The sequence below is a fragment of the Pituophis catenifer genome, unplaced genomic scaffold (assembly GCF_029215685.1).
Source record: "Pituophis catenifer annectens isolate HBS135680 unplaced genomic scaffold, rPitCat1.0.hap2 SCAF_2, whole genome shotgun sequence".
NCBI classification, from domain to species: domain Eukaryota; kingdom Metazoa; phylum Chordata; class Lepidosauria; order Squamata; family Colubridae; genus Pituophis; species Pituophis catenifer.
In genome coordinates, this window is record NW_027256882.1 from 218,625,660 (window position 1) to 218,640,605 (window position 14,946).

The window sequence follows — 14,946 nt, forward strand, 5'->3', positions numbered from 1 at the left end:
AGACAATAATTACTGATTTAAATTACAATATGGTAGTTTTGCACTAAATTGTACATCCCTTGTGTCTCTATGTGTTTTTGCTGTGCAAATGTTATATCTTACCCATGTATAATTGTCATTACTCTAGTTAGTACATACAGCAGAGGATGTCTTAATCTGAGCAGACATCTGGTGATGAAAATTACAGCACTGCCATCAGGCATGGGGAATGCAGGAGAAAGAAAACAACCTTTAAAAAAAGTTTTTTCCCTGGATTGTGCCAATAATGATATTTTTCAAAGGAATCTCTGAAATATCACATCCCTTCACAGCAATATCAAGATTCTGTGATTTTGAAACATTGTTTGCACAATTTAACTTCTTTATTTACATGCAAAGTCCTTTAGATCAATATGCAACATGAGTCTTAGGAATGGCAAGCCACATTTCTTGATTTGCAATAAACTATAGCAGCATTGCAACATGTAATGCCATGCTATGCCATGCAATATAAAGCTGTGTTTAAAAAAAATACAGTAAAAGGATTACCCAGAGTCACTTCATTAAGTTGGATGGCTATAGAAATTGCATAAATAAATACAACATAGACTTTTGTATTCTACTACAAACAATGTAATTACTATTATATGCTTCTACATACAATATATGTGTCTATAGCTTTTCATCTACATCCATACATATATATCAATACAGCTACATAGGAATCAAGGGACATTGCCAATACTCAAGTTGCAGATATTATAATAGTTCTATCTAAATAAAATCTAGAACATCTAAATTCTCTTAAATTGAGAACAAATCTCATACTATCAGAGCATTTGGGCATTATTCTCAAGGGTGATTGCATAAATATCTGTCAGTTAGAAGACTATTTTCTTCATCTCTATTTAATCAAAGGTTATCTATATACAATATGTATCAACATTTACAAAGCTGAGCTATTACATTACACAAGGTTAATGTTACATGAATTTGGTGTTATTATATGTTATTATGTGGAACAAAATTCTGTAAAGCTACTGGCATTTCAATTTTAAACTTTTTGGAATCAATTCAGTCTTTATTTTTGTTCCTACTCCATCCTTCTCTGTATTTCAGAGATACCAAAGATCATACAGTATAACATTTCTTATTACATCATGAGAAACACAGTACATGAAAATACCTGCTGTTGTTCATGGACTATTAAAATATTCAGTATCTAAATCAATTTTTCCTGAGCAATAGAGTTTCAGAAAAACAAGTTTTCTTCCTTAAATGCCTACATTTTATATCTGCACTTTTACTAAAGGTATTTTATCTCCTTAATTGCTACTGGACAAGAGCTACTGCCTCTTTTAAAGGATAGATTACTCCTTTGGTAGTATTATTAAGAGTATCATAGCTGCAGAGACTAGTATAGACAGTTGTCAGGAGTCAACACAACCTGAAGGCACAAATAATAATAAAAAAATATAAATATTTGAAAGCAAAAATTTATTTATAATTTCAGCTTTGAGGTCACACAAACTTACAGCTGTTCTGTGCAGTTCACATTTAAAAAATTAAAAAGAAAACAACATACTTCAGAGACAAAAAATACAGCGAAAAGAAAGAAAGAAAGAAAGAAAGAAAGAAAGAAAGAAAGAAAGAAAGAAAGAAAGAAAGAAAGAGCAATCGAAGGGGTTTAATTTGGTCTTTAACAATTTGTGGAAAAGTATAAGAGCAGTACAGATCTCTAGAGGGATAGCATTCCACAGCATAGGAACATGTTTCATGGGGCCCACAAAGTGATCCTACTTGATTGATGGGATCTGAAGTGTCTCCACTCTAGCTGGTCTCACTAGACCAGTGGAAAAATATGGAAAAAGGCATTCCCTCAAGTAGCTATGAAGGGCATTTTAGTGATAACCAGGACCTTGAATTGCAGCCAGAAGTCAACTGACAGCTAGTGCAGCTTGAAAAATAGTAGGTGTACAGTATTTGCTCATATCATGGCACCCTTAATATTGCATTCCTACAACACTGCTCTGGACCAGTTGTAATTTCCCTGTCTTCTTCAAGACTGGGAAATTACATGTAGAGTGACCAAGGCTTGAGTGACTGTTTTAAGGATCTCCCTATCCAACAAGGGTCACAACTGGTGTATCAGATGAACCTGTGCAAAGGCCTCCTTGGTCACAGCTGCTATCACAGAAATGGTGAGTGGAAGAGGATCTCTAGATTGTGCACTAGTTTCACATAGGAAGTTCAACCCCATTAAAGACTAAAGATGGCATGTCTCCACAACTGGGGATGAGGGGATCAAACAAACAGCCATTTTGTCTTATCAGGACAGAATCTGAGTCTATTCCTTCTTACTCAAGCCTGCCTAGCTTCCAGACACTTGGGCAGGTCTTCAAAAGCATCTGTTTGTTGGCCCAAGGTCAAGAGGTCTAATTGGATATCATCAGCATATTGATCATACCTGACCCCCCAAACTGATGAGGATACCCAGAAATTTCAGGTAGATATTAAACAAAAAGAAAGAAAAAGTCAAGCCCTGTAGCACCGCAGTTAAAAGTGGATGCTGAGAAAAAAATCAGAATTGGCACATATTTAGATATTTTGCCTTGATTCTCACATCTGTTTTATATTAATTACTTTTTTTGAACAGCATTAATGTTTCTTATATGTTATGTCTTATCTTTTTATGTATTAGTTATACCAGCAAGAAAAAATATGGTATATTATTTTCATATCATGTGTCATATTTATGCCAGAAACAATACTCCAAAAAGGGAAGATCCAAGACAAAAAACATAATTAATGAATAACTGCTGATTAACATTATTTGCTTATAAAACAAAGTTACTATATTTATAGAATCAGCTGATCTTGCATCTACATATAGCAATCATTCTCTCTCACGAGCAAATATTCTCATTTATTAACACACAATTACTGTTATAGAGAAATGTACACATTCTGCTTCCTCCATCCAGAAGCCAAAACAGCCAAAAAAAGAGGAATAAAACAGGAGGGAGAAGAATGAAGAGAAGGGGTATGCACAGGGAAGGAAAGACAAAAAAAGGAAAAATCTTGTTTAGGTGTGAAGGATTAAATAATTAATTGGGCAGATTACTCTAGCTAAGCAACGACTGATTCTAAAGTGATTTTTCAAAGTTATCCATGTTTTTCAGCAGTACCAATGTTTGTAATCATTTATATATCTCTTGCTTATTCCTTTGCTTTCTACAGATTTATTCCCTATTCTTATCAATTAATGTGGTTTAAACAGTGGTTTAAAGCACCCTGTTATTAACACAGCTGCCTGCAATTTACTGCTGGTTCGAATCTCTCCAAGGCTCAAGGTTGACTCAGCCTTCCATCCTTTCTAAGGTAGGTTAAATGAGGACCCAGTTTGTGGGGGCAATAAGCTGACTTTGTATAAATATACAAAAGTATGAAGGCTATTGCTTAACGCACTGTAAGCCGCCCTGAGTGTCCGGAGAAGGGCGGCATATAAATCAAATTAAAAAAAAAAAAATGTAAAGTTACTTCAGAATCAGTGAATGTAAGATGAGCCCTTCAATTCAATTTAGGGAAAGGCAGTTCATACATTATGAGTCTGTCTGTATTTTTTTTTAACCAAGTCCTATTTTGGCTAATTAATTAATTGCATGAATGTCATGCAAATTCCTACTTGCATGGAAGGAAGTGTATATGCATTTATTGGGTCCTGGATGATCAATGTAATGTGGACATCCAACTGAATTTGCATTGCTGGTATTATGTAGAAATCAGCTCCTACACAGAAAGTCTTTTTGACTAGACTATGGCTTTCTAAACTACCAATAAATGTGTGTTTCAAAAGGGCATTTATAGTGTTACTAAATCTGACTATGTCTTTAAAAGCAAAGGCCATGACACAATTCAAATTATATTTGAAGGTGGAGATATATAAATGCACTTGTGATTCCATGTTATAGCATATAATTATATAAAAAATAATGTCTTTATGAGTGTGGGGGTGAACCAGGAAAAAAAATGCAAACTGACCAGTGTACAAAATGCTGATCTTTTATGAAAATATGTTTGCCTACTAAAATCAGGGCAAGTACCATAATTATAAATGCATTCAGACATTTCAGTGGTCCTTCGTGTATAATCTACAGCAGTTCAGAATTTCTGTAAATTCTTTACATCAATTATCAGGAGAACCTGTCTCCATGCCTGCCATTTCTATTTTCATAAAACTGATCCAGTAAAATAAATCATTTGAAGCAAAATATGTATCGCTTGAGAAACGAACCAATTACAGCCTTGTCATCTTTGTATCTTGCCACTTCGTATTCAAAAGCATCATGCATCATCCTGATCTTTTCAGACAGATTTGTGAACCATCTGCATGATTTCAGTAAATAATATGTCCAATTTCAGGGCGATATTCAACTTTGTTTGGAACTTATAGGCTTACAATTACAATCCTGCACATTTAATCACTAAACATTAGATTTTTGTCATATCAAGACGACAATAAACTTTTACCTGAACAGTTTGTTTGCTGGCCTGAAGTTGCTGTTTGGTTAGATGCAACTGGGATGTTAATCTTTTATTTGCTTCTCTGGACTTCTTGAGAGATGATACTGCTGTTCTTTTTGATTTCTGTACTACAGCTAACTGCTGCTGTAAAGATGTGACACGTCCCCAAAGTGACACGGAGGAGCCAGGTTTCTGGACCATGATACTTCTTATCTTCTCTCTGTTAACTAAATACATTTAATATTGACCAATTATTAATCTGACACTACAAATCTGTTGGCTTCAAAGAAATGGCTTTTTTTTTGTTGCAAAAGATTTTCAATAAAACATCCAATAGAACCAACCCCAAGCTTCTCTTGCAATAAAACACAATATATACTATACAGTTGCAAGGGTATATGTTCATATGCCTTAATGGGGAAATTGCAAGAACATTATATTTTGCTGGCCAAAATGGTAAACTTGCTTCATATATATGACTTGCTCCTCTTAATTATATCATCCAGAGTATATTAGCCAGGAGTGAAATGCTACTGGTTCGGACTGGTTCAGGCAAACCGGTAGCAGATATTTGGGCTGGTTTGCCAAACCGGTAGCAATCACTGGCTGGCCATGCCCCCGAACCGGTCTGCGGCCCACAGTCCTGTCATGCTTGCCTGCCTTCCACATGGCCTTCCCGGCGTCCAGCTTGCAAAGTCAGGCAAGTGGAAGGCCACGTGGAAGACAGGTGAGCATGGCAGGTCTGCGGGGAAGGGAGTAGGCTGCTAGCTCCCTTCCCCACAGACCTGCCATGCTTGTCTGCCTTCCTTGCTGCCTTCCTGGCATCCCCGTGGCCAGCTTGTGAAGGCAGGCAAGCGGAAGGCCATGTGGAAGGCAGGCAAGCATGGCAGGGCTGCGAGGAAGGAAGCTAACAGCCTACTCCCTTCCCCGCAACACTGCCATGCTTGCCTGCCTTCCACGCTGCCTTCCTGGTGGTCCTCCATGCCTACTTGCCTTCCGAGGTCGGCGTTCAGCCCGGCCCGGCCCGTGGGTGGGAGGCAGCCCTTGGTGGATACACTGTCGCCGCACTGCCCCAGAACATGTGCATCAGACATTCCACCGTGGGGCTGGTGCCCCTCTCAGCCCCGGAGCAGCAGCTGCATCTCCACAAAGGCTCACCCGCCATCAGCCTTACCAATGCACTGGCTCCTTTGGGCATGCTGAATACGCCGGCGTAGGATCTAGAAGGTAAGGTTGATGCTGGGGGTGAGGGGGAGGGAGACCCGCTGCGCTTGGCTCCTTGGAGGGACATGGCAAGGCTCACTCGCCTTTTGGGCCTGGTGCTCAGGGCCTTTGGCCAACTGCCACCTGCTTGCCTTCCCCTCCACCATGAGTCCTGCCTGCCCTCCCAGAGCCCTGCTGCACTGCTGCCATTCGCTTTCTTCCTTCTCCCATCGCAAAACAAAAGCGAACGGCGGCGGGGTTGCTTCGGGAGGTTGTTTCGGGAAGGCAGATATCTGTAGCCAGGTGGGGAAGGAGGGCGGCGAGAATGGCGGCGGCAGGCAAGGGAGCACCAAGATGAAGGGCTACCCACACTGGCCTACCTGGGTAAGCGCTGCCCCCCAGGCCGAAGGGAAAGTGCTGTAGGCTCTGTGGTGGCATAGCCAGGCCTGGCCCTCTCCCCACATTAGGAGCTTCCGCCCCTCTCACTCTGCTTCTTTGCCGCTTGGAAGTGGTGGTGTGGCTGAGCCTCCTTCCCCCGGAGTGCCGGACTCTGCGGGCCAAGTTCCTGGAGTGGCGCCAGCGGTCAAAGAGAGCAGGCAGGTGGCTGGGTGGGAATCCAGTGGGTGCTTCGGAGCCCCAAGCCCCGCGGAGCTAGCATGGGAGGCACGGGTAGAAGGCGGCCTTTTCTGCAGCATCCCCCTCCCCATTTTGGATCGCCCTGCCTTTGCAGAAACGGGGCGGGCGCTTTGTATGGAGGATTGGTAGGGGGGATGCACGGCCCTCTGGGATGGACAGTGGGGCAAGAGAAGGCTACGAGATTCACTTGGGCAATCAAGCCAGATGGCAGAGGGAAACTCAAAGTGTTGGGGGCTTCAGAAGGGCAGAATGCGGTTCATAATGTGCAGCTTCTGACTCTAACAGTGAGTGACATACATGACGTCAAGCTGGCCATGACCACCCAGTCACATGACCACCAAACCACACCCACAGAACTGGTAGCAACACTTTTTAGATTTCACCACTGATAATGGCTATGCTTCCAAGCAGAATCAGAGACAAACAAGTAACTACATTGCAAACTATGTTATTAATACTCTGTATTTTTTTGTAGCCTCCTAGTAAAAAATCTAACCTGAAACTTCCAAAAAAAATCTATATACCCTAGACCAAAAGACTGTGAAGCCTTCTTCTAAAAGATGAAGTAGGCTGAAGTTAGACATTAAATTTTAAGATGAATGAAACACATGCTTTTATTTAATATTATTAAACAACTATATCTGCCTGGCCCAGGTCCTTGGGAAGGGCTCAACAGATGGACAAAAATGCCAAATCCAGTATAAACATCTGCCTGACTGTACAACTGGTCCCAGAGGTTATCAGTACATTGGATGCCATACCACAAAATCTTGGACAGCGCTTAGAAAATATGAGCATGGACAAATTTTCAACTATCAATTAAAAAAGGCTACAGTGCTTGGATCCATAGATATACTATGCCAATCTATTAAGGTATTCTTGTTTAGGGGAAGAATTTTATGCATATGAAGGGGAACATCAGCTAAAAGAACGGGCAGCTGTGATTTCACATTTTTATGTATATACTATAGTAATAATAATCACAAATTATTTTTTATAATTTTAAGATTGCAAAAAGGTTAGAGTACTTTTTTGCAGTCTTAAAAAAGAATCTGCTTTCTACTCTGAGTGAAGAGCATAGCCCATAAAAACTGGAGTAATGAAGGAAATAGCTTTGAGAATACATAAAGGCAGCAGAGAAAAAAAAACTCTACTTATATTAAGACAAGCTTAAGAAGCATAAAAGCAGGTATGCTCTCAGCAACTAGTCCATCCCACTTTAAGGAAATTCTTTTTACTTATTGATGTGTTCAGTTGATCTATCCTCTCTGATGCTGTTAGAGAGGTTTGAAATACAGCATCCACTGTAGTCTCAATTTGGCACTTTTTAAGCCACAGTACATTGTCTGTTTTATCCAGCTGGTGTTATGTTGAAACCCCTGCTAGTGCACGCTGAAGAAATTGGTCTCAAAGTCCTGACTACTAGGGATTAGAGAGGGAAGGAGAAAATATATAAGCAACCAACTGCCTTCTTATAGATTGTTTTTTAAATAAAAAAAGAGGGAGAGTGGGACACTGATAAATACACTTCCTGATGACTCGGACCCTTATAGTTAAACTGCTTTTTCTTACTATAAGGGAAAGTGAAATCAAATACCCTAATGAAAAGACATCATTTTCTTGCTCTTTCTTGGAGAAGAGTAAATTTCTTTTCTTTAAATTATAATGATCTTGGTGCATCGATTTTATTTTAGATATTTGTGAGCTATATTGATGACTATTGTTGATCCAGATGCTTTCTATCCACAAATGTAAATATAATTTTGCTATTACAAAAGACTTTATGTATTCTTACCTTTGTAAGGATTGAATGCCGAATTTAGAATCTTTTTCCTTTGGACAGTTGTTACTAGTTCACCTTTGTTTTTCTACAAACACAAGAAAAGTTATTATATTAATAGGATTTACATGTTTCCACAAATACACACACACACTGTGTGTGTGTGTTTGTATATGTGTGTGTGTGTATGCATGTGTATATTATATTATGTGTGTGTGTGCACATAGACACACATACCGTATTTTTCCTTTATAGCTAATTGTAAAATCTTGGAACTAAAACAAATAAATAAACAAAAATGCCACCTTTCTCACACTCATGACTTTGACTTATCAATTTTGTGTTGTCATACTGAGGAGCCTCTCCAAGTAACTGCCATTCCATTGTTAAAAATTAGGAAGCTCCTCCTAGAACAGAGATTCTTAAATTGTCTGACCAAATTATCCCTTTTTCCAGTCTGGAATAATGTTGTGACCCCCACCAAAAACCAGGCAAACCATCATAGCAGTGATTGTCCCAAACTAGATCCTCGACTCACAATCAATTGATTACAAAGTGCTCCATTATCCCTAGACTATACCCAAATTATTCTCTTGGAGTGATTACCTTTAATTTAAGGACTACTGTTCTAGAATACTACTTTTTCATAACAATGCTTACGCTTGACTTTCCTTAATATGTCTAAATATTCAAGCAAATATGTGTTTCAATATCTGAACAGACATTTGCATCACAATATTGTCAGGTAGAAAGAGAATTTTCTGTTTGTTTGTTAGTTAATCCAATTTACATAGCTGTCCATCTCACAAAACAAGTGAATCCAGACGGAATAAAGCAAAGCTGAAAGAATTAATAAATACCTAAAACAATTATCCTTGTTGTTATTATTAAAAACTTTAAAACTATAGAAACAAAATTAAAACAAAGAAATGATAGGCAGTTAATATATTAAAAAAATTCTCCCTTTTTATGTCTCTGTAATTCCTTAATTCAGGGTAGAATACTAATAACATATTAACTAAAAATGATAAGGCTGCAGCATCCTACAGATGGTACAACTGGAAAAATTATAAAATATGCATGCAATTTGCTTAAAACAATGCTTCTCAATCTTTTCTTCACCACAGACCCCCATAAATACCTTTTGGGGCCACAGACCATGGCTATGGACCACCAAGACTTAATTCGAGATTTAAATAATAACATTTCTTCAAACCTTCATGGATCCCCTCCTGTGATGACATAATGCCCCCCCTCCTAATTGAGAACCAGTGGCTTAGTCCATCCATATTTTGTTTGACACAAGAAAATATTTTATTCTGTGTCTGACAATTGGATGGATGTTGTTATTTGTTTATTTTTTTTGAAAAGTTTTTTTTTTTTAAACATGAAACATAAAATACATCTTTTTAGAGCAAGGATTTGATCCGGTATAAAGTAAATACAATTATTCACATTCCCTCAACCAATTTTGTTCAAATTTTATCCATTTACCTCTTTAAAAGAAAAAAGAAAAGAAAAAAGAAAAGAAAAAAGAAAAGAAAAGAAAAGAAAAAAAGAAAAGAACAAGAAATCTTATTCTAAACATTTAGATTTTAAACATTCTACTATGTCACCCTAAATTCTAAACAATTATTTCCAAATAGACATCATTCCAAATCTTTGTCATTTTAACAATCAATATTTCATATATATTCCTCATTTCTAAGACCCATTACATTGAGTTTGTACCTCTTTTAAATGACAACTGATATCCATAATCTTAACAAAGAATATTTTCCTCCTCTCTTAATTGTTTCTAAATCAATCAACATTTCCATCTAAAATTTGTCACTCCCAAAATACTTTATTTTAAAGTCTAATATTTAACTGATTCATAATTTAAATAGCTATTTCCCAACAGTATTTTCCGTCACTTCTATCTCTATTTATTTAACTGGTTCACAGTTTGGCTTAACTATTCTCCAGTATTGTCTCCTCCACTTCCTCCTGAATTTATTTTTTGGCTGGTTCGCAACTTAATCAGTTGCTTTCCAGCGATGCTTTCCTCCACTCCTAACTTTACTTATTTGAGCTGGTTCACAGTATAATTTAACTGTATACCAACATTATCTCCTTCAATCCTCCTAAATCTATTATGAAACTGGTTCGCAACTCAAATAGTTGCTTTCCAGCAATGCTTTCCTCCGCTCCAACCTCTATTTTTAACTGGTTCACAACTATATTTCAGTAGCTCTCCAGGTATATTTTCCTCCACTCCTAACTTTTTATTTTTTGACTAGTTCACAGTTTTGCTTTAACTGTTACCTAGCGTATGCTTCCCTCCACTCCTAACTCTAATGGCTGGTTCACAGCTTTACTTTGGCTATTTTCCAGCCCGTGCTTTCCTCCACTCCTAACTTGTTATTTTTATTTTTAACTGGTTCCCAGTTTTGCCTTAACTGTTCTCCAGTATGATGCTTTCCTCCACTCCTACCTTATTTGTAAGACTAGATCACAGTTTTACTTTCACTGTTCTCCAGAATCATGCTTCCCTCCACTCCTAACTTCATTTGTTTGACTAATTCATAACATTTTATTTTAATTATTGTCCAGTTTTATATTTTCCTCCATTTCTACATCTCTTATTCAATTATTTAACCTTAAATTAATTCACAATATATTACTCATATTCATTTTTAAATCCATTCTCCTCCATATTTTTAACTGATTTAAAAATAAAAAAGTATATCGACAAATATCTTAGCTTAGATGTTGTTATTGTCCCCTTGTACAAAGGCAAACGTTACAGGGAATTAGAACATTAAATGTATCTGAAAGGATATGAGAAATGTACATGAGTACTTCAAAAAGAGGTAAGTCAAAACTTTAAAGAATAAAAGACCGTGTAAAAAGTGTTGTAGGGAAGAGATGGAATCCTGACCGTTTTCAAAAATAGAAATGAATTTATGTAATATTCATTTCATTGTTTTCTCTTACTTATTTCTTTTTCCCCATTTCTTTTGCTTATTATTTAATTTTCTTCTGTTTCAATAATGGTGCTTACTCAGTAACACAATGGTATGTATGTGACATGTACTACTGCAAAATTCAATATTGCTCAGTTTTCACATTGTTATTTCTAATAGGGTTAACTATGCTTGCGTAAAGCTTATGTTTTGTATGAGCTGGGCCCAAGTTGTGTTGCATCAGAATGCAAATGCTTAAAACTGGATTTAGTGGTCAATTTATTATTGTAAATGTGAACGTATATAATATAATACAATCTGAACATAGCTGACAGTTGTAGAAGAGTTTATTGATTTAATGTTGCACAATTTGAACACCTGCCATTTATCAGGGGTGAAATCCAGCATGTTCTGACAGGTTCTGGAGAACTGGTAGTGGAAATTTTGAGTAGTTCAGAGAACCGGCAAATACCACCTCTGGCTGGCTCGAGAGTGGGGTGGGAATGGAGATTTTGCAATATCTTCCCCCAGGAGTGGGGAGGGAATGGGGATTTTGCAGTATCCTTCCCCTGCCATGCCTACCAAGCCACACCATGCCCATCAAGCTACGCCCACAGAACCAGTAGTAAAAAAATTTGGATTTCACCACTGCCATTTATTAATATGTTTTAAAGGAACAATGGGAGTATGCAAATGGCATAAATTCTCTGTTTCTAAGTCATTCACTAATCTATGAGGAAATCTTTAAAAATACTATTGAAATGGCAGTCACAAATTAGTTACCAATCCTACTTAAAAGAGGTATATGTCCATATTATAAAGATTAGGATATGCCTGCATTATTTAAAGTGAGGAAAGAGAAAATTAATTAAAATCGATTAATAAAGGATCTAAAAAAAATTCTAGAAGGAAAATTATTGGATTCAAATATAAAAGATTCTCTCCTCTGCAAAATTGATAGATGGATTTTTAAGGAAATTAAAAGAGCTAGTGAACTGTCCTTTGCAAATATGCTTTCCAAAACTGATAGTAACAACTATTCTCATGTAGTCTAGCATAGTCCTTTTGGGTTGTGAACTTAAACTTTGGATCACTGGTAGTAGGTAAATGTTTTTACATTTATCTATCATTTTTTATTTATCATTTTATACCATTTTATAAGCCCAGAGTCACTCCAGCGGTGGGATGGGTGCATTTACATTATATATAATAGACTATATTATTCAGTTACCTTTAAATATTTGTCAGTGGCATTAAAAAAGCAGCACAAGTGAATGCACCAAAGTAACTCAAACCTTACCTTTTTCTGGCGCAATTTGCTTTCATCTTCTAAACACATGCTGTTTGGGATTATTTTATTATTCTCGATCTTATTTTGTTCTTGCTGTTCATTTCTTTTTGTCAGTGAAATATGATGTACTGCTCTTGTCTCCAGGTTTTCAGAACTCAGTATTTCAGAGTCACTAAGAAGAATGCATTTGAAAAAAAAAAAATTACTGGTTTTAGATTTAATTGTCTATAACTGACCAATTGTAGAACAAATAAAGTCATTGCTGTAACTTCTGTACATTTAGAATTATAGGAAATACACTTATGCAGAATCTTCATTGAGAACCTTCTACAGCCGAAGACATTTTTGGCAGGAGATGCATCCTATACTGCATGCTCCTGGGAATGGCTCCCTTCTCTCAGTGATTCCTAGTTATCTGTGTGAATAAAAATATGCAGAGGAAATAATCTTGGATAACACGAAAATAGAAATAATTACTTGAAGAACCAAGTTGTGGATAAGTGCTATTTCATTGTGCTATCCATGTATCCCAAACAAGGGTGATTAACAAACTTTCCCATAGAAATGGGGCAAGTGGTCTTCTAAAAAAAAGACAGATGACAGAACTACTTCTCCAAGCAATACATCAATCCAAGCCTAAACATCAAGATAGTACTGAATTGATGTGACAATGAAACTGTGATCATTTACAAATTATCACACTGTGACAAGATTTTACATGTTGAAGAGGGAGTTTCGTATCGAATAGGGAAGTAGAAGAAGCTACAGATCCTATAGAATACGCTCTGATCTGCAATTGAATATCTTAGCATAAGTAATGGAAGTCAATTGAGGATAAATTATAGGGAGACCACTGGGCCAATTAACCTAAAAATCAAAAAGCATTTAGAAAGAAAAAAAAAGAACCATCAGGTTTCAGCTTATATATGCGAAGCAGCATATAATGGAGTTGGTGGGAGAGGCTTTCCAGTTCAATGTGCTGAGATGATGGCAACAGGAAAAGAAAATAAGTATATTTATAATGTACTGAACATTTTTGAGGTATCAAACCAATGTCTTAATTTCCTATTTACTTAGTTGAAAGTGCTGAATGAGGAATGTTATTTTGCTGAGCAGTATTTGTGACACTTGTTTCTTGAAACAGAATATAACACTTGTCATCCCTCACTCTAAATAAACTTTTCAGGTTTTCAAAAAAGGATGCACTGAAGGAACAAATACTATCCAATGAAAGGAGGAATCTCTAAATGAGCACTGATGAATACTGAACTTCATAAGGTGAAGTTCGTTATTGAATTTCAAAGTGGTTCTCTATATAAGGTCCATTATCTTAGAAGATGATTGTATGATCTTCTCACTGGAAAGTGTCCAAGGTCATATATTTAGAATCAGAATGAATAGGAATATTAATAAGCTATTCTATTTTTTTCTAGAGAGGTTGAGCAGCTCAAAATCTAAGTTCTCTGATCGTTACATTTGTTTTATATATTGTAATGCATGGGAGGTCACTTGTCTGTTTTAGCTACAACACAATAAAATTAGATTGATCAGTACCATAAGGGAAAGAAATATACAAAAGGAGTCAAGAATGTGAAAAAGGAAGAGGAAACGATGTGCAAATTCCACAATGCAGATGCCATCCCTCCCAGACTACTGCTGTTTTGTCAGCAGTCATATTATTTATGCAAAATGGAAATGATATGAACCTAAAGAGGGAGAATGTAAAAAACTTTATAAACAGGCAATGCCTACTAGAGGGAGGGAGGGAGGGAGGGAAGGGAATATAGCTTAATGTCAGTTCAAGCCTTCTACTATAGCCAGAGTAAATAAGAAGCAAAAAAAAAACCGAACTACTGATCGTGGGAATGCTTGGAATTCTGAAAGCAGGAAAGAATGAGCTCAAGAAAAGAGAACCTCTAAACTCTAATCTCCCCATTAAAAGAGATCATAGAAGGGTTTGTTTTTTGGTGGGGAGAGTAATGGAGGGGAGTTGAGAAGTGTTTTCAAATAAGTCTTGACTCTACTGCGTGGATAAGTACCTGCAATTATCTTGGCAAGTTTTCAGAAGTGGTTTGCCATTGTCTGCTTCCTAGGGCCGAGAGTGAGTGACTGGTCCAAGGTCACCCAGCTGATTTTGTGCCTCAGGCAGGACTAGAACTCCCTAATCTCCCAATTTCTAGCCTGATACCTTAAATGCTATACCAAACTGGTTCTCCCATAGAACGTTAGTCTTCCCTAATATGTACTGTAACAGGCTTTATGATTTGTAGAGGAGAAGGCGATCGTAACAATAAATTAAAAATAATAGCAGACCATACAGGAGTACAATAGAACCTCTGGTCACGAACGCTTCTGACCATGACCAAATCGGGTTCCGACCAAAAAATCCACTTTTTTCCCCCGCAGCCAATTTCCCCTTCCGCGCCATATTTTTGTAAGCGCCAAATTTCCAAAATTAGGTCCGAGTCATGACCAAATCAGTTTGTGACCAAAGTTATAGAACTAATTATGGTTGTAACCAGAGGTTCTATTGTACTTGATTCACTGATCAGCTGTTCAGCTAGTAGGGCAGCCGCAGCACTGGA

At 37.3% G+C, this 14,946-nt stretch overlaps 1 protein-coding gene across 1 annotated transcript in view; it reads right to left on the minus strand.

The window, feature by feature from the left end:
- Window positions 1-14,946, minus strand: part of CNTLN (centlein) — a 214,719-nt gene that overhangs the window by 64,572 nt on the left and 135,201 nt on the right. The window contains exons 16-18 of the mRNA XM_070935540.1: window positions 12,371-12,533; window positions 8,138-8,210; window positions 4,510-4,730 (exon numbers count right to left, since the gene is read on the minus strand). Coding sequence (XP_070791641.1) covers window positions 4,510-4,730; window positions 8,138-8,210; window positions 12,371-12,533 — 457 coding nt within the window. The remainder of the gene's footprint in view (window positions 1-4,509; window positions 4,731-8,137; window positions 8,211-12,370; window positions 12,534-14,946) is intronic.